Raw genomic sequence first — 20924 nt, forward strand, 5'->3', positions numbered from 1 at the left:
AGTGATGCCTGTCTTCTGGAACCCAATGCTTCTAAGTGAGCTGGCCCCATTCTACAGCTGAAAGGAGTGAAAGTGGTTTGAATCAGGAAGTATGAATGGGGCCTGGTGGTGAAAACAATTAGGGGCAGTGGGCCCAAGGGGCCATAGGACCAAGCTTCTGCTTAAAGTCCTATTATGATTCCAACTTCTCCAAGGCCCCCCAGAAAAAGGCGAGTATACTGATCTGCCCCAGCACATACTCTCTTATCTTACAAACATCAAAACTAACAGTTGCCTGTTTATTGTTTTTTAAAACAAAATTTAAAAAACCCCAAACATTCAAAAATCCATGGTCGCAAAAAGCTGAGCTGATATGGCTGATGTGGGCTGTCTCCCAGGTTGTTTAATGGAGCATCAGGTGCACTGGCGGGGGCCAGGAGTGGGGGGGACAAAAGAGGCAGGGAATGGGCTGTTTTCCCAGCAGGGCTGGATAAACACTTTGCGACAGAGTGGGTGTCAGAAGAGCTGCAGGCCAGTTTTGAGTCCATGCAGCTGGCCCTGGCTCCAGAGAAGGCCCTCCAAGTTGCTGCTGCCATTGCTACTGTTGCTACAGTTGTCACTGCCCACGCCACAGCTCAAGCCAAGGGTGCTGTAGAGAGAGAAGAGGGTTCAGTCAGGGAAGGAGGCAGCTTTGGACTCTGGAAGGGTTAAGGGTGTTTGACTGATCTATGTCTATGGAAAGAGCATACCCTCCTGCTTGGTTTTACAAAGACTATGGAGGAAATCTGAGAAACTACTTCAGATGGGCCCTAGGGGTAGTTCTGCCTTCCCCTCAATTGAGAGGAGGGAAGGACACTTTTCAAATGAAGCTTTATTCAGAGCCCTAGTATATAAACCAGATGAAAGCAGAACTATTTGGGTCAAGGCAGGGGGGAGGGCCCATACCACCCCACCACAGTGGCCAGCTTAACAAGTTTCTTCCTAAGGTCCTAGATGTTGGGGTCCCAGAGGACCCAGGCTGGATCCCTCCCACCCCCAACAACTGGTTAAAGGGTCCAAGGCCAGCATTGGGCTACAGGGCTAGGCCCAGATCCCATCCCAGGATTGCAAGATTGCTCTAGGGAGAGAACTGCCCTCCCTGCCCTGGTGCTGCTCAGAACACTCTTGCTTCCCCCTGCTTCCTGCATGTAAAAGGTCCTTCCAGGTAGATGAGGGTGACAGCTGAGAGCAAAGCCATCATCCTTCCCATCAGGCAGATCCATGGTTACACTAACTGCAGCTGAAAAAAACCCTTAGAGATGATCCAGTCCCATTCCCTCCCATAACCCACCATCTTACAGACAAGGGAACTGAGGCCCAGAGATGAAAAGGGACGTGCTCAAGGCCACATAGCCAAGTCAGGGATGGAGCTGAGACAAGAAGCAAGAGTGGGCATGCCTGCTCCAGCAGAGGAAGCCTCCCTACTACATTGGGATGTGGGAACTAGGCTGAATCAGCTTCCTTCTGGAATTAACAGCTCTACCTGCCCATACTTGATACTCTTATGCTCATCAAGCCAGCCGTACCCAAGATGAGAGGAAGTCTCTCAGACACATGGGCCGCACACCCAACTACAGACCACCTAGTTTCCCCAGCAGCCTCCTCTCTTCTCCAGGAGGCCTGCTGCCCCCGTGACCTGTTAAGACAGAGAGTCTATAACACTGCCTTGGGCCTGGCCTGCTGCTGGGTCCTACAGCCCTTTCCCTGAATATCCAGAGGAAGAGAGGCTCATCTCCCAGGGAGTGGACAGGCACACAGGGACAGACTCAGTTTCAGGGGCCCACAGAGGTCATTCTTTTGTACTCACAGGATTCTTCTGGTCACAATGGCCCCACATTCCAGAATGTACAGGCCCTCTCAATGGGCTCCTTTGTGTTACCAGCAGAGCCCTTCAGTGAGGGCTGCTTGGTTCCTGGCCTCCTGATGACCCAAGGGCTCCCATGCCTGTGGTCCAGAGGCGAGTTTTGAGGGAGAACATGGAGCCCTGGCACAGGCCTTGCTACCAAGATGCCTGGACAGTGTCAGGAGGCCTACTGATTACTCTGTGCATTTTTGGACAAATCTCATCCCCTTTCTGGGCCTTAGTTTTCTCCTTGGAAACAGGAGGAAGTTGGATTATAGCATTCGTTCCTGACCTTTAGGGAGTGGTGGACCCTTTAGAGAATCCGAGGAAAGCTATGAAACTCCTCCCCAAAATGTGTGCACACATACTCTCTCTCTCTCTCTCTCTCTCTCTCTCTCACACACACACACACACACACACACATACACACACAGGATGCAATCTGAGAGGGGTTCCAAAACAGCTCTTGTGTGGCTACCTCAATGCGCACGCCCTCAACTAGGGACTGAGAGTCCTGGCAAGGGCCCAGCCAGTGACTGGAGCTTACACATCACTTACTTAACCACTGACTGGGGAGGAAGTTACCTCCCCTACCCATCCCACTTTGTGTCCCTCCCTACCTCCTGCACGAGGCAGAGAAAGGGGTAAGACATCCTGCTGCCACTGGCACTCACCCAGTCTTGCATGTTGGGGGTTCCAGCCGCTGCTCTAGCACAGGCTGGTCCAAAAGATACATGGTGTCATAATTCTCCAGCATAAGCTCTGCTGGATCCTCAGTCTGACCTGGCATTAGGCCTAAGGGAAAGGTATTCCATCGTACATCTTCTGTGGAGCAAAGGGAAGAGGCAAGAATAGGCTGATTAGGTAGTTATCAAACTGGTGTCTACCTGCCCACCTCAATTAGTCTGCTCAGCATGGAATTTCTATGTATGTCCAGCCTTATTCCTGTCTGCATCATTTCTCATGAGTTCCTCTCTGTGCGTTCCCCACCCCTTCCATACTCCCCTATTCACTCTTTGTTGCCCTTCTTTCCCTCCATGCGTTTACACACACCAACACATGCCACCACAACCCATCCAAAGTCTATACATGCCATATACACAACTACAAACATATTTGTTCCTCTCAGCTCTTTCCCACTCCCCCAGACATGTCTTCAACATAAACACAGACAAGGATATCTTCTTCAGACCTGGCTGTATCACTGCCTCAACCTTTCACCTGCTCTATTTCTATACACACATATATCCTGGAGAGTCTGGATGCCCCAGAATTCTCATACCTCATCCCTAAACCTCAGAGAATCTGAATTACCTAGATTTCCTGCACATCTATAAACAACCACCACCCTCAAAGTGTCTGAATGTCATTTATTTCTTAGTGGCCTTGCCTTGAGAGATATGCATACACCCACATAACACCTCAGGGTGGACTCTCTCTCTCAGAGCTATTATACCTCCCTGCCCCCTGTAAGGTCTTATTGCCCCCAGATGTATACACAAAGAACATCCCTTATCCAGGGAAGGACGGTCTTACTGCATATCCCACTCCCCACTGCCACCTAAGTATACACACAAAAACACACAGAGACTTCCATTCGATGAATATTCCCAGTTTCACTCCCTGCCTCCTATACCTCTGATTCACAAGCATACAAGCAGGAAATCTTAATGTCCCTGTATCCCCACATACGCATATGCCCACACAGAAGCAGCAATGGAAAGAAGGGAGAAGAAAAGACTTTAATATCCTAGCCTTTCCACTTTTATAAACCACTCTCCTACCACCCCACAAACATTTCACTTTAGAATGAACCATATCAGGCACTTCCCAACCCTCCATTTAATCAGTTAAACACTCTCTACATAGTATTATACTAAACCCTCATTCCCATCCTTATACCAGTACAATCCAATGTTTTGAAGGAAAACTTTCACGAGGTCCTCCAACTCCCTGGTACCCAAAAAATTTTCACTGTCATAATGTCCCTGCCATTCTGGAAAGTATCACCCATGGATTAGTTTTTCATGTTACCCATAGAACCACTCACCCTGACCCTTTTACAGGAAGAAGTTGTGCCTATCTCAATTCCTTTTGTTGCCCTATTAATACAAAGATACCTTTGTACACAGGGACTACATCCCCCATGTCTGTCACTGACCTGACCACCCTCCCTCCCCATCGCTAACATCCCCAACCCTGTCTGCATCACAGACCCTGCCTCTCCAGCCTGACATCTATGTACATGTCCCTCAGTGACAAAAGAGGCTACTTCTATGGCTGTCTCACTGCATGTTCTTACACTTTTCCATATACCCCCTACCTCTCATTACTGCCACTTCTCTTCCTCAGAGATACCTCCTGGATCCCAAGTCTCAGCAACACTGCCTCTTCTTCGAAAAACATACATGACCCTGTGTACATTTATGCACAGATGCATAGTGCCCACTTCGTTCATAATAACTTCTTTCACAGCCCTTAAACTCTTTCTCTCTCTCCCTCTCTCTCTCTCTCTCACACACACACACACACACACACACACACACACAATCTGCCTATGTGAATGCCTTCCCATTCAATATTTACAAAGACCCCAAACAGCCCTCCTTTCCTTAAGAGATTTCTCTGCTACCATGCTTTGGTATGTCCAGCACATGCAGGCCTGCACACGGACATAAAGCACTCAGTGCCTTTATGCCCTAGCTCTTCCACATACATGTCCACAAAAGGACAAAGGCTCTACCTTTGCCCCTAAGTTCTTTTGTTTCCTCCCCTCTCTCTCCCTATCATTCCCTACCATGCCCACCCTATGCCATACCTAACCCCAGCCATTTTCTTTCCTCTTTCAGGTTTCATCATACACTGCCTCCAGTGTGTACACATACACACATGCTCCCCACCCTGACACATACACCATACTATTCATCCTTTCAGGACCTCCCTGCCTTAAGGTTCCTGTTCCCCAACCTAAACAAAGGCACTCTAAAATACATCCCTTAAGAGGAGCAGATTCACGTATCCCTACTTTATCACCTCATCTTCTCTATTCCTCTCCAGGCTTTGTCTCACTAACTTGTATGCCCACCTAAAAACCACACTAATCCTTTATTTTCACTCTTCTGGTCTCCCTTCCACTTCCTCTAATTTAATACCCCTGGTTTCCTTTTCTCATAAACACAGCAAAATCCTGTCTCATCACCACCCAGCCTCCATGTGTACACACATATTCATTCACATATACATAGAAAGCATTACTGTCTCTCTGATCCTGGATCACTGTGTGCAAAAAACACATGCAGAATCACATATATCCACCCACTTCTTGCTTTCTCCTTTGTATTTTGTTGCTCAGTGCCTACATCCACACCATCCCCGGTGGGGCACTCTGCATGAAGGAGCCAATAGCATGACAGTTCTTAGGGCTCTGAAGCTTACACACTATCTTAAAGAGGAAAGCCAAGTGTCATCCACACACGAGGTTGCCTCCCAGGCTTGCCTCATGCTGGCCACCTTTTGCTACTTTCCATCTCTTCTCTGGGGTGGAGGGAAGCCTTAAGAGCCAGCCAGAGAGGGAAGACTGGTGAAATAGAAAGTAGGTTATCAGGCTGCTTACCAGAGCTAACTTGCCATGGAGAGCCCTGCAAAGCTCCTCTTTTATGGGCCAGGAGTCTGGCATTCTCAGCAGTGGGAGATTCCTCCTCAGCAGACAAAGGCCCAACCTCCATTCTATCTTCTTCCTCCTCATCATCTTCATCTTCATCCTCATCATCTTCATCCTCCTCCTCCCATTTCTGGTCATCATTTTCCTCTTCCTCCTCCTCCACCTGATCTTCCAGATCTTTCTCATCCTTTTCATCTTTCTTGAGATCATTTAGGCTGCCCTGTTCCTCCTGCTGCTGGGGTTCTTCAGTTCCAAAGATGGAGCCAGCTGGTTTGAGGCTCCAATACAGGCTGTCCAATGTGTATGGAGACTTCCCAATGGGGGAGGCCTCTGAGCCGTCCTGTACTAGGCCTTTTTCTCCAGTCTGGGTATAAATGGAACAGATGCGCAGCAATTTCTCCTGCTCCTCATCTGGCAAGACCTGTCCCATGGCTTTGAAGACACTGAGAAAATGGAGGAATGGGGTAAGAAAGATTCAAAATCTCAACTCACTTTATACCCCAATACTCCACTCTCGAGTTTCCAGACTTGCGTCTGAAAGGCAGTGAAGAACAGACAGAAACAAACACGGCCAGAACCCTGAACAAACTCTGTGATTTATCTCTGTGGCTCACTTCTATTCTCAGTAAAATGAGGATAATAACGGCACCCGACTTATAGGGTTGTTGGAAAGAGTACATAAGTAAGGTAGCTCACATAGAATGGCTGGCACAGTGCCTGGCACGTAGGGAATCCGCATGCAATAAATGATAGCTATTCGTCTGCACTAAATGCTATTGAAATACACAAACTAGCCAACAGGCCAATAAGTTTGGACATGAGAATGGCAGATCCATCTCTTCCCTTGGCCTAGCTAAGGGATTTGTCCTGAGCATCAAAGATATGCCTGGAAATGTATTGGTCTCCTTTTGCATGAACACAAAATGTGATCCCTTTCCAAGGGCAATTATAGCCCAGCCTGAAATGGAGGAAAAGGAAAAAAAAAACACTTAACAAGACAAAGCTAGATGTGGAAGGGAGGCCAGATGAGCACTGCAGACCTTAGGCACTACAGGAGCTGGGGAGAGGCAGAGGGTACAAGGAGGGCAGGAGAGATCAAGGGAGGGCTTTGTGCAGAAACAAGAGTGAGCATATTGTACTGTGTACATGTAGTGGGAGTAGCCTTGGATACAGGGTAAGGGCTATCCTGGGGAGCTGTGGGAGGGAGAGAAGGCTGCAAAGGTTAACTATGTGTGTTGGGGAGAGGGGGTCACCTGACCGGCTCTAAGCACAGGTGATAGCTGCATTTCTGAAGATCATCATGGTACCCATGTGGAGGATGGCCTGGATGGGGCAGCCAGAGGGCAGGGAGACCAGGGAGCCAGTGAGGGTTGACCTAGGGAACTGACAGTGAAAATGAGGGGGAGAAGCTGAGGGCTTGGTGACTGGATGGTAGGGGTCAGGCAGAGGGGAGTTAATGATGCTAACAGTGTGCACACAGAGGATGGTACTGACAGCAAAACCACCAACAGACACAGAGCCAATAGGAAGGAGAGCTCCTAGGGGGGAAAAGGATGAATACTACCTGTAAAGCCTCATGTAGAACCAGGCACCTGGTCACTGCTGGAGGAATGGGTGGAGTGGACAAATAGTTTCTTTCTAGGTGTACTGAATTTGTGAACTGTGTGTCATTCATGGAAGTTGCCATATGCTAGGCAGGCTATCTGGCCACATATGGTTGCTGGTCACTGGGGGTAGGGCTGGAGGCTAGTGAATCTACTGGGAGACTCTTTCTGCAGGGCTAATTTCATATTCCAAGGGGACACTGGCTCAAACTGAATTGATATTGGCTGGCTAGGGGAAACTCTTGAAAAGTTTTCAGCCTTTTTGGAGAAAAAGCCAGAGAGATGCTCACTATGGTTCAATAGTATGACTAATAATAAATATTTCCTGGCACTTGATATTGGCATATGCTGTTTATTACCCACTCACTATCTCAAGGTGTATAGTCTGACCATTGAAGTGATATGAATCTTAAAATACATCCCGTCTTTGGGTTTGCCTGGTCACAGGTCAGGCTATAGGAAAGACTGTGGATTTTGGACTCACAAAACCTGTGCGTGATTCCTCGTCCCACTGTCAACAAACTGTGTGACTTTTGGATAAATCACTTCACACCTTACTGCCTCAATATCTTTCTTATCAAATAAGGATACAGTATCTCCACCTCCAAAGACTACTATGTCAAATGAAATGACTTCTACAAAAAACACAGAACCATGCCTGACAGTTGCCAGTGGTATCTTTTCTTTTTTCTTCTGGGGAAAAAAGCCAGATTCTCTATTTGCCTAATAACACATGCTTTTCACAATCATGCAATTGAATGGAACATTGTAGAAAGAGCATAGGAGTAAAGACAGGAAACCTGGATTCTGGCCCTAGCTCTAACTTACAAACTTACCATTGACTTACCACATAATACCTAGGGTAATCCTGTGTCTCAATCTGTGTAATGGGGTGATTAGGATTAGATTCACTGATTATTTGGTAAAAGTAGAATCTGTACACAAAGAGTCATACCCAAGTAAGCCGCTGCTACTGCTGGCATGTGTCACAACCCTCTGGTATGCCTGGATTGGGAGAAGATCTCTGTGATCCAGACTTCTCCAAGACCAGCAGCTTCCACTCTGCAGGCACTTAGGATTGGAAAGTACCTTGAAGGCCACCTATCCAAACCTCTCCATGCTGCTTTTTGCATACCCCTACCCCATTACATTTCATTCCATAGTGTTTCTAGGCTTTGGAATTTGTGTTCTTTCTCCTCCTGAGATTGCTCAAATGCCCTGTCTGTCATGTTTTCCTGACCCCTTCACATCTTTTTGGTTCTCCCAGTTTCCCACCCATCCATATCACTTCTAGTCTAGAGCATACACATTTGGAGATCTGGCTGCTTGGTTCAGTTCTATCTCCTGGAGGTCTTGCCATGGCTTACTTTTTTCTCTTATAAGCTACTACCATGCCCCAAATGCCATCAGGATTCAAGAAAGACTTTCTGACTCTAGGGAGAGATAAGGGTATTAAGAGGATCTTGGCATCCAGACTCCCAATTCATTCAGTCCCCAGACACAGAATTAGTTGCCACCAAAGACAGCATTGCTGACAATGAGACAGCACAGTTCAATGATGTTTACTGAGATCTGTTTACGCCCTAGATTTGTGTGGTGGTTTAGGGCACAGATATGGCTAATACACCGCCCTTACCTTTGAAAAGCTAAAGTCTGATAGAGGGAAGGAGACACAATGGGAAGTAGACACGGCAACACAAAATCTCAGATTTGGGAAGTGCTTGAGAATCAACAGCATAGGTAGTGATACCACCAAGTGAGATAGGGAGCAAAAGAGGAAGATCACTTCGGGATTGGGGTTGGGAATAAAATGACCAATTCTCTTTTGGTCACAGTAAAGTATCTGTCAGCCATCCACGGGGAGATGTCCGATATACAGTCAAATACAAGAGGCTGAATCTCGGGGGAAAGGCCTGAGATAGATGAAAAGATGTGGGCCTTGGCACTTTATAGGAACTAGGAAAAAAGCACAGGCATTTCAAGGAAGGAGTGGTAAATAGACATTAATGCAGCAGACACAGCAATGGACAAGGGCTCACTGGATTTGGTAATTAGGAGGTCAAAGCAGTTTTTTGGGGAAAATGCCTAATTGCAGCAGGATGAAGAATAAGAGGGTAGTGAGGAAATCAAGACTGTTGAGTATAGACTATTCTTTTAAGATGTTTTGATGGTGGTGGCTGGGAGAGGAGTGTTATGCTGCTGATTACCCAACATGGGAATGCAGGGTCAAAGGAGATTTTACTTATGTTATTGCTGTTTTAAGATGAAAAAAACTGAGGCCTGTGAGTTGAAGAATAAGAGGCAGTAGAGCAAAGGAGAGGTGGGGGTGAAGCCCCCGTGATACTGGCAGAGGTGGCTCCAGAGCAAAGGTGCAAGAGGAGGTTTGGAGGTGGGGGCAAGGCCATCTCATCCTGAGACTGGCAAGATGGTTAAGTGTAGATGGAGTTCAGCTGCCAAGGACTGGACCACAAGTTGAGGGGCCCTGCTGGATGCTCAAGGAAGCTAGGGTGAAATGGGAGAGGAAGAGGGGCTTGAGGTGAGTGGTAAAAGTTTAGAAAAGTCAGGAAACAGAAGAGAAAGTGCGCAGAAAACAAGTAAAAAGTTCAGATAAGCAGAACTGACGCCTGGCCTGAGATTAAGAATCATACCTCTGTAGTAGCAGCAATCCGCAGTACTATGTGGTTTTCCCCCAGAAGAGTTCAGCTACCCAAGCTAAGGAGTGGGGGAAGCAGAAAGGGGAGGATCAATCCCAGCTCAGGGGTTTGCAAGATATGTCAAAGGATGGGCAGAGCTGAGGGTCCAGATGGTGAATGGTTGAAGTGATCAACCACAGACAGAATGGAAGGGAAGCAAAGTTGAGGGAGAGGGGAAATGGAGGGATGGAGCTATGGATGCAGGCAAAGAGCTACCTTCATGAGATGCAAGGGTGAGAAATGGAAGGACAATAGGTTATGATCACTGAGTGGGATGCTGGGATGTCAGGTTTCAGAGGTGGAGCAGCTCTAAGTGATGGAAATGGGTTGCTGAGTGTAGTGGGAAAGGAAGGTCATTGGAGTTGAGGAGCTGAAGAATCTCAGATGGGTCACTTGAATGAAACAGATATTGCTCCAGAAAGCAGGAAGATAACTGCGTGCTAAAGGTTTCTATGAATATGAGGAAAGTGGCTCGGAGTCAGAATATGACAGAAAAGGAAAGGAAGACAATCACAGATATTTACAGGAACCAGTACAATATTCAGTTTGACCATAGCACCCAGGGTAGACTGGGTAAAGGGGAATCACAGGAGGTATGGTTACCATGATAGGTTGGGGCAGAATAAGAAAGATCTTTGAATGTTAGGCTAATAAGCCTAGACTTCATCAGAATGGCAATGAAAGTCACTGAAAGTTAGTGAGCATCTATGAGAGGTACACTTTGGGAAGATAACAAAGGAGACAGCTCAGTATCAGAAGACTGGTTTCAATAATAAACAGCAGCTACCATTTATTGTGCAACTTTGTACAGGCCACTGTGCTAAGCACTCTGGGGGTGGGAGGGCATCATCTCATTAATTCTCATACCGGACTCAGTTGTGTGATCTTAGGCAAAAATACCCTACCCACCCCCATCTGGGACTCAGTTCTTCCATTGGTTAGTAGGAGGGGAATGGGACTCAAGAGTCCTTGCAACAGCCCAAATCTGCCACTCTAGGGCTGTGTGGCCTCACCCTCTTACCAGATGGAATTCAAGAGACTTACAGCTGGAGGAGTTGGGAGCTGGCCCAGCAAGGTGAACCCAAGCAGGACTCAATCACCCGGGGCCAGTCAAGGGAGGCAGAGCAGTTGAATAGCCTCCAGCTCTTTCTTGCTTCCCACTGGCTTGCAGAAAATCGGCGGGCATTCCGTCCTGAGAGAAGAGAGAGTCTGAGGAGAAGGAACCAGTAAGCCCTCACCCAACTTTGTATCTTTAAAAGCTTGGCTCTGTCCCTCCCCACTCTCCCAGACTCCCCACTCTATACCTCCTGATTGCTCAAGCATTTAGGCCTTTCTGTCCCAGACCAGTTTACTTGGCTCTGAGAAAAAAAAGTGGAATATTTGTTCACTGCTACTGTGGGGCCCTCCTGGGCAAGCCTAAACCTTTAACATGGGGCATGTCTACTTAGTGCTATTCAGCTGAGAGCTAAGGACAGTGACATATGCTCCTGCCTGGGCTGTGTTAGGACCTGAGGCTAAGGCTAGTCTCCCTCACCAGTCTTGGTGTTAGCCACAATCAGTTCAATGGTCCATCTGAGGATGTAGGTGGGCCGGATTCCGCTGTCCCCCAAGACTGGCAGCTCAGAGAACATCCTTTCCAGCAGGGCCTGTGTGAAGGTCTGGGAGTGCAGGCCCCTGAGCAGGGGCTGCCAGAATTGAGAGAATGGCTTTGGCACCAGGATGTCATTCAGGTCCACATTTTCTGGTTTGTGAGGGATACAGGTTGATGGAAAGGGGAGGCAGGGGCCAATAGAAGACAAGGAGGGAAGAAAGAAGCAGAGGGGGAGAGAAGATGGGAGAGAAGGGGAAAAAGTGGGAGAAGGAGGGGGACCCACCAACAATAGAGTTGCCACCACAGAACAGAAAGAGAAGAGCAGAACAGCAAGCAGAGGAACCAGTTAGTATCTGGCAACCAAATGACTCAAAACGAAGTATTAAAAAAAAAAACAGCTCTGGTTCTAGCTTCAGCTTTGTCAATAACTTGCTGTGTAACTTTGGGTCAGTACCTTCCCCTCTCTGGACCTCAGTCTGCCCATCTGTAATATGAGGATGTTGAACTAGATGACCTCACAAGGCCCTTCCAGTTCCACTGTTCTAGCTCTCTAAACAAGCAGCTAAATCACAATTAACATAACAAAATAATGGCATTAAAACACCCCCACATCCCAGTCCACCCCAGCCAATCCCATCCCACTTCATGTCACCCCACCCAATTCCAGGCCATCTAAGAGTAGTCCAGCAACTGAGTAACAGTGGAGCTACCTGTTCTGCTCAGCTGAGATAGGCTTCCAGAGACTATGGAATGGCACTTAACAGCCCTTGCCTCCCAGTCCTGAGCCACTCAGCCTAACCCTGGTATTTTTGCCCAAGAAACACAATACTCCAAGACTAAAGTGAGCCCCTAGGACCATACCTTCATAGTTTATCTGCAAAGCTGCCAACTGCTCAAATGTAGGGATGAGAAAGCCATCATCCAGAAAAGCATCCAACACAGCCTCCCTGCAGAAAGAGGACACTTAATTAAGTCAATTGAGCAGACAGAAGAACCTCTTCTACTCCCTTACCCACTCCCAAGGCATCTTACACCTCTGACTTAAGTGGGCACAGCAGCATGGTGGAGGTAGGAATGAAGGCAGCTCTGACAGTTGGATCTCAGGGCTCATCTTTCTGGGGCAGAGGCTGGGCCAGATATTGGGATCAGTGAGTTTTGAATAAGCATTTACCAAGCACATGCTTATCTAAGGCCCATAATGAGGGCAGCAGCAGCTGAACAAGCCTGAAAGCACAGATGGAGAAAAGGTGCCAGGGTTGATGCCTAGGGTCACAGGGCCAAGGGCTTTAGACTTTAACTATTACTCAGTGTCTGTTTCTCTTGACAGTCTTCCAGTCTTTTACCCCTCCACTTTTTCCTGGTTACCAACTCTTTCAGATCCTAGAAGCAGAAACTTTGGTGACTCAATTGCTGAAGCAAATATAATCCTTATTCCTAGGGACCCCAAGAACACAGAAATAAGTTACAGAGGTTGAAAGCATAGGCTATAGGGGTAATCCCTCACCTCATGTAGCTCAAATGTGGGGCCAGTACGGGAGTTGTGGGCCCACCCTTGCATTCCCTGCCCTACCCCAAGAAGGGAAGTGCTGATAGACCTCCCAATGACAGCTAGCTGTCTTCTCCAGAGCTAGCAGGTCCCCCAAGAGAGGCTCCCCGAGCTGACCAGGCCTAGAGAGGGAACATGAGCTCCCAAGGGGTCTCAATGGCCAGAGGCATTGTCAAATCATGCTGTCATGCTTAGATCCCTCCCTCCACCAGGTTTGAAGTGGAAAGAGTTGTCCTTTCATCCATCTCCCATCTCTTCAAGTCAGTATCCAGGAAGAGCTGCCTGCTCAGCATAAGCAGGCAGACAGTACCGTACAGAAGTACAGGGAGAGTTGTCCCAGCTGCTGAGGGGGTCTTTGCTAAAGGGTGCTAAGAATCCTAGGGTGGAAAGACACTGATAGAAACATCTTTGGAATTAATAGTATCCTGGGAATGAAGAAGACTCTAGGCAATCCCAAACTGCACTGTAGGCTCTCACTCAGGCCCACTCTGCCACCTATACGACCTTCCTAATATTCTGCTCCATCCCAGATTTCTTCCACTGTCTCCCTAGTTTGGAAAGTCTAGCAATGCCTCCATTGGTTCTTAGTGGAAGGTCCCCCCAAAGCCCTTTCCAGTTGAATTTAGGTAGCAAGACCCAAGAGCTAGGGATCCCTGGGTGGCGCAGCGGTTTGGCGCCGGCCTTTGGCCCAGGGCGCGATCCTGGAGACCCGGGATCGAATCCCATGTCGGGCTCCCGGTGCATGGAGCCTGCTTCTCCCTCTGCCTGTGTCTCTGCCTCTCTCTCTCTCTGTGACTATCATAAATAAAAAAAAAAAATTAAAAAAAAAAAAAGTCCTGTTACTTTAAAAAAAAAAAAAAAAAAAAAGACCCAAGAGCTAGGGAGGAGATGAATGGATAGCTTCTGTTTGCTCTAGATGGAACTAAGCACTATGGGGTGGAGGGGGGGGAGGCTCATGGCCACACAGAGCAGGGAGGTACTTACTCTTTCAAAGAGCCAGACTCTGGAAAGCCTCTCCTTTGTTCTCCCAACCATAACTATCCAAGGGACACGATTACTCCCCATGTGCAGTTCAAAAGATCAGCAGCACTCACCTTATTTTTTACCTCAAACTTGGACAAGGACTAGATAATGAAATGGTAAGGATGAAGAGCTTTTCCTCCCTGCCCAGAGCTCCATATACCATTGGACAGAGAGGAACAAATCTAACCAGGGAACTGATGACAGCAGACAGTCCTGTCTCTGGCCATTTTAGTGATTCAGAGTAGGCAATCCCTACTTGGTAGCTGGCAGGGCAAGGGGGAGGGTCATGCAGAATTTGAGTCACTCTGCAGGGGATCAGGATTATCCCTGAGATTTCCTTACAGGTTGGCAAGCTGGGATATGGAAGCCTACTTCAGTGAGGCTGCTAGAGTAAACAGCCTGATTACTTAGTTACATACCTGTTTTCACATGTAATGCCCTTGAGTTCTGCCAGGATGCATTCTACAGGTGGAGATAGGTTGTTCCATGCCTTAATAGCCTGAGGTAAACGCCTAAATTTCTCCAGCACCTGCCAGCACAGAAGTTACTATCAGAAGGCTGGTTCAGCCAAGCAACCCTCTCCCACCCTTCAAGGATCCCTTCCCGTAGGACCTCTTAGCACCTCCCTTTTTTGCGATAAGGCAGGGCATACAAGGGTGGGCCCATAACTCCCTGACTTGGCCCCACATTAAAAAAAAATATCCTGACCTTCAAATCCCAGACTTTCTTCTCTTCTTCCTCCTCCCTCCCTACCTCGAATTCCTTATGGCTCCCAATCACCAGATACTCCAATACTAAGATGTCCAGTGGGGGCATTTTGTTGGAATTGGCCCAGAGACCCTTGGGCCCAGGAATGAGGGGAAGCAACGGATTATGGAAGAAAGGGAATCAGGAGACCAAGATTCTAATTCTAGTTATATCACTAATTGCATATGTAACCTGGGGCCAGTCCCTTCACTCATCTGTGGTTCAATTTCTTTATCTATGAAAAAGAAGAGTCAAGCTGAATTATTTCTAGGCTACCTCCCTTCCTGCTAAAATAGCATCCCCTTAAGCTCACCTGATCTAGGAAAGTTCCTGGGTGCCATCTGCTTATCGGCTGCAGTATTGCAGGACCATGCAACCACCTATACCCAGTTGTTCCCTACCACCCAGTTGGGCACATTATCCAGACTTCCAACATCTGTTCTCTTCCATTGGTGTGGTGGTCAGCCAAGTTAATTCTGCTTCTCTTGTCTCCTTCCTAGTTTCCCCCTCTCTCTGAGAAGTTCCCTCAAGCTCTGCCACTTTTCTTTGAAATTCCTTCTCAGGATTTCTCTCAGGAAGCTGGCAAGAGGGAAGAAATGGCTGGGGCAAGTGAAAACAAAGTCAAGGGCACTTTTCTTACCTTAAACTGTTCCTCTTCATATAATACCAGCAGTTCTCGGGCTCTTTCTGAAAACGGAATGTGGAAAAAGATAGGGCATCCCAGCTCTCTGTTCCTCATGAGATTCTGAGGCACTCTCACCTCATTTCTTTTTTTTAAGATTTTATTTATTCATGAGAGACACAGAGATAAGCAGAGACATATGCAGAGGGAGAAGCAGGCTCTCAGCGGGGAGCCTGATGTGGGACTTGATCCCAGGACCCCAGGATCATGACCTGAGCCAAAGGCAGACGCTCAACCACTGAGCCACCCAGTCACCCTTCACCTCATTTTTTTAGTTGTAAATTGGGAACTAGAATTCTTGCCTCTCCTACTTCACAGAGATCAAGGGAAATGGTTTGTGAGAGTAATTATTTTAAGCTAAAACTCACCACAACCCCAGAGGAAATGCTGAGCCAGGGAAATAACCAATGTTAACCTTAAGTCTAAGTCTTCCAGACTCATGGGCCTCTCTATGACCCCTCCCACCTAAGGACACCTACCATATAGCTCTTTATGTCTCAGAGCCTTTTCCCAATGTGAATCAACCTCTTTGCTGCCTTCGCTGTCTCCATCAACCCTGACATCCAGTTCTGCACCTTTCCCTTTATCCTTAGGCTCTGGTCTCTGTTCTACAATGTCATCAACAACAATGTTTTTATCTTCTTCCTGGTCTTCTTCATCTGTCTCTTCCCTATCCTCCTCCAGCTCCCAGGTCTCTCTCAAGCTGTTTTCCAGTTGGCGGCACCAATAGGTCTTCTGAAGCCAGTCCAGAACAAAATAACAGCCTAAAGGAGGGGAGGAAGGAAAACAATATCATAGGAGTAGCCACAGGCAAAGAGCTCCTAGCAGGCCCCTAGTCTCCTCTTAAAAGCTTTATGGGAAGGCCCTAGGGAAGAGGATTGGCTCCAAGAAGGCATAAATCTCAAATATCTAGAAGCAGCCTCTCTTCCTCCAGGTTATCTCTCTGTTCTTTGCTTTCTTGTGCTCACCAGTACCTTTCCCAGAAGAAACTAATATCAGTATTACAGATGGGGTACCAAAAGTAACACAGGGCTGGCAAGTGAAGAACAGGGATCCAGGCCCACTACCTAATTACACGGCCTTTGACTGAGTCTCTTCCCTTTTTGAGATCTCAATTTCCCCACCATGAAGGGACTAGGCTGAATCAATTGGGATGGGGTGTCTAAAGAACTCCTAGGTTCATGACATTTGATGGCTCACACCTCTCAATTTGCTCCCTACTAACCTCTTTAGGTATAAAACTTAAGTGGATGCCAAAAAATGCAGTAATCAAGATATCAAAACAGGATCAGAACAGTGTCCTGCCAAGCCATATTGGAGTCTGAAGCAAGAGGAAAAATCACTAATAGTAATTCAGTTTTTACTTAAAATTTTGGAATTCTGTTCATTGTGGGTTTTTCCACATTAAAATGTTATTTATCTTGATTACTGAACTTTTGACACCCCTTTAAAGTTTGTGCCCAAGACAAGTGCCTTACTTGCCTCACCCTAGTTCTGGCTCTGACACCACTTACAGATCCTCCTCCCTCTCCCCCTACCCACAGTGCCACCCAGCCCAGGCCCTTTGGCTTAAGCTATGATAGGTATACTCCATAAAGACTCACCTCTGCGGCAGTCATTTAAATGGGGCATTTTCTTGTGGGTCAACTCATGGCGAAGTTCAACAATCCAATCTGGAATGTTTACCTGATTGTGAGTATGGGAATTAGAAAATATTAAAGGTGGAAGGGACCAGAGAGATAAATTAGCCTGGCCTCACCACATTTTATGGATAAAAATATTGAAGTCCTGAGGAGGTTCCACTCTTTGTGGCAGGGCCAAAATTAGAAACCAGGTCTCCTTATTCTTTTTACTGTTCTGTTGAGGTGATTTTAAAAATCAAAAAGATAGCTACTTCCTCCAACCACCCTCTTCCAACACAGATATTCCTGTGACTGAGCATTAACAATCACCTCCAGCCTTCCTCTGCCCTATCAATCCCAATTGCTGGGTACCCTTTATCCTTCTTCCCTCCCTCCCATACCCTTTTACAGGAAGCTTCTCTAGATAGCTGAGAACCTGCCTGCCCTCTGAGCTTCTACACACCTCACATACTCACTCAGGGCAGGAATATCAGGCGTTTTCATGCTGCTCCACTGAGTTTGTCTCCTCCCTCAGACTATCAGCTCCCCAAAGGCAGATACTGTGACTGCCACCTTTTTCCTGTCCTCATCCAGTGGAGCATTCCAGTGCCTCAGCTTCACTGGCCTACTCCCAACAAGTTGAAAAAGCCAAGCCACTGAAGATAGTAGCCATGAGCAAGGGAGCAAGTCTGCTTCTATAAGCTGGAGGCTGAGGCTCTGAGGTTCTTGCTGGGCTTGGCTGGTAGTGGTGGGATGAGCTAGTCTTAATTGTGTGCTCATATCACCCTATGCCCCATTTAGGGAGTCCTCCTGGGGAGACAGGACTGAGCAAGGCCGTTTTACCATACACACCTCCTGAGCCAGGAACTTGAGAGGGAGCTTCACAAACTTTGTCTTCCTCTCCGAGATAAGATTCACAAACCTGGGGTTGGGGAAGAAATAAGTGGCACAGCCCAAGGAACCGTTTTACTCAAACACCTTGTTGTGTTACTGACACCCTGCATTTCTACAACCTTTCTACTAACTGTTCTCTTCTGTTCTTATGATTGGTATCAGCCAGAACAGGAATATTTGCCCTGTACTAAAGCCACACAGATGAAGAAAACACTGCTCTGGCCTTGAAGAGGTCAATCTAGAATAAATAATAATATAATAAAGCATACTTCACTAGATTATATGTTATAAAGGCTAAAACAAAGGACTACCTACACCAAATGATATGGGGAGCACACCTAAATGATGGAGAAGGTAAGAAGAGCTAGGGAGGGCCTCAAGACACACAAAATAAACAGTATGAGATGAGCAGATTTTGACACATGAGAAAATTCAGTGGCAGCCTTTTTCCTAATGTGTATGAAACAGCTATAACTACTCTAAATCACTTTGTTAGTCAGGAACTCCCAGGCCATGTGTCCACTTCAACTCAGCAACTTTTCAGTGATCATGAATAGAAAGGGAAAATTATTATGCTACGTAAAGATGGGAAAAGGGTTGAAAAATCCACATTAAACCATGGCCAAGGACACCAGACTAATCAGAAAAATTCTTCTGGGTAAAAGAGTTAAGGGGGAAGAAAAAAATCAAATTATCAAAACTGGAAGAGACTCAGAGATCACTTGGTGTAAACCGCCCCCACCCCACATTCCAGAAAGAAGAAAAATGGAAGGGAGAAGGCTCTCAGGGGAAAAAAAAAAGAGGAATGTGTGTTGACAGGGAGTACCAAAAGCTGTCAAGTCAATCACAGAGTGACCCATACAGAGGGACATAGGGGCTTTTTGCTTCAGGTAGCACTTAAAAGCCAAGCTTTGCTTATCAAGTGCTACTCCCACTCCCCATCCCTCAACCCACCCCCACTCCCAACCCGTGCCCCTGCAAGTCTTACCTGACCAATGCCATTCCATAAAGCAGTCTAAGTTCATCAGTGCCCAAGCCACCAGTTACATCCATGAGCTTACAGCGTACCAGGTCAGCAGTAGAAGCCACTGCCAGGGGGAGTTCGTTGCCTAACCTAAAGAGCCACAGTCCAGCACCATCATAGCGGTCCTTCACCCCGGTCCACACTCCACCTCAGAATCTAGGTTGCTTTAAGTTATTCCAATTACATAACTGGCTGAAGAGTGCAGGACAAGACACACATCAAGGAAGTGAGAAGAGGGAGGATAACGTCCCTGGGATCCAATAGTACACAGGGTGTGAGAGACTGGCCAGGGTATACAAAGGACACTTAACTGCTAGGCAATCAACCAACAATTAAGTGTGGACACACCCCCTTTCTTTCACTCTAAAGCCTTTAATTCATTCAGCTAAAGAAGACTTCATTCTTTGCTCCCAACTCAGTCTTACCCAGTGGACTGAGGTGCTCCCTTCAAACAAGGTTTTGTTAGCAAACACCACTCCCTTCCAACCCAATTCACACCCACTTCCTCTTTCCACACCGGATTAGTACAAAGGATTGGCAATGACTTTCCCCCAGGCCCTTGGAAAAGGGGCAACGCCCAAACCCCCTTTAAGGGCTTTAGGCATTTCGTAGATTGAGGAAGAAGAGGTGAGGCGCCACCAGCACGCAAATAGGACGGCTGAGCCTGGAGTCTTACCTACTCCTCCACACGGTGATGCGGTTCAAGGCATACCGCTGCAATTTATGGTCGTCACAGAACAGATACACCGTCACCTGATCCCACTCGGCTCTACTGAGCCAGGCGACCACGATACGCTGGGCCCAAAGTGGCGACGACCCTTTCTCTTTAACGCACTTTCCACACCACGCACTCCACACGCGATCCATCCCCTGAAGACCTACACCTGGCCGGGCCCCAGATTCCCACTGGACACTGGGCTCGACTGCAGGTCTTGAGCCGCAGCACTTCACACAGCTTTCAGCTCAACGTGCTATCCTCACGCCAAACCACCGTTGTGCCAACAGCCAATGGGAGAGCGTGACCCAGACGCAAACCCGCCTCTCTGCGTTAACGTGGCAAATCGGAGCACGAGAACCGGGGACCTATCTAACTACAAATTGGGGGCACGTCTTTGTCAGCCGGAAGTGCTCTTTTCTCAAAGCAACCGTGCGGGCTGCAAGCGTTCAGCCTCAAGGTTCCGGTAATCTCCTGGTTGCTAACGTGCTTCTGTCCCAGACCCTGAGGACGTGTCTAAACTGTGGGAGGAGGCAGCCCGGTCGCTCAGCGGTTTAGCGCCGCCTTTGGCCCAGGGTGTGATCCTGGAGACCTGGAATCCAGTACCCCCTCGGGCTCCCTGCTTGGAGCCTGCTTTTCTCTCTGCCTGTGTATCTCTGTTCTCTGTCTCCCATGAATAAATAAATAATATATAAAATGAAAAATAAAGTGCCGGAGGAATTTCACTTTGCACGCCCTTTGGCGGGCAGGGGAGTGATCATGGTTGTCCTGTGTACTGAGAGTGTGGTTTTAAGTATGTTTTCATTGCCATGAATCAGCACCTGATCCAGAAAAACACTATAGACACTAAAGCAAGACTACAGAGCAAATATTGAAATATTTAAAGTTGGATTTAAAAATCTGCTAGTTTTCGCATCTGTACAGTGGCGGGCTTAGACTTGGTGATCTCTAGGTTCTCTTCCATAGTTGGAAATTGTAGGATTTTACTCTCCCAGCATCCCACTCTATGTCGGTTTCAATATCTACATAGGTATACTTCTTTTTTTCCGCATAATTCCTTAGGATTCTGGAGTTCCTTGGGGACAATTTTATGAAACTCTTCTGATTTTATAGGTTGTCTAAAATGTGTTCAGGGTTCCATTCCAATCCTTCTCACAGATGTTATTTTCCAGTCTAATACTAGCGAGAACTGTTGATAGCAATCTTAACAGCATTTCTATGAGTAGCTCTTTTTCACTCTATAGCAACAAATTCCAATCCA

At 47.3% G+C, this 20924-nt stretch overlaps 1 protein-coding gene across 2 annotated transcripts; it reads right to left on the bottom strand.

Annotated features, from left to right (window-relative positions):
* Positions 1-259: 259 nt before the first annotated feature.
* LAS1L (LAS1 like ribosome biogenesis factor) lies at positions 260-19942 on the bottom strand. Of its 2 annotated transcripts, none has more exons than XM_041741949.1 (13): positions 19625-19942; positions 18913-19038; positions 17883-17952; positions 17013-17094; positions 15888-16172; positions 15367-15413; positions 14399-14508; positions 12272-12357; positions 11354-11560; positions 10864-11011; positions 5475-5965; positions 2536-2683; positions 260-628 (listed from the first exon to the last, which is right to left on the bottom strand). In XM_041741949.1, the coding sequence occupies exons 1-13, from the start codon at positions 19813-19815 to the stop codon at positions 496-498; spliced, it is 2124 nt and encodes a 707-aa protein (XP_041597883.1). In that variant the 5' UTR covers positions 19816-19942; the 3' UTR covers positions 260-495. The 2 variants fall into 2 exon arrangements, with proteins under 2 accessions (XP_041597883.1, XP_041597882.1); XM_041741948.1 differs by having other exon boundaries at positions 2536-2686.
* Positions 19943-20924: the final 982 nt, after the last annotated feature.

The sequence above is a fragment of the Vulpes lagopus genome, chromosome X (assembly GCF_018345385.1).
Source record: "Vulpes lagopus strain Blue_001 chromosome X, ASM1834538v1, whole genome shotgun sequence".
Taxonomy (NCBI): Eukaryota; Metazoa; Chordata; class Mammalia; order Carnivora; family Canidae; genus Vulpes; species Vulpes lagopus.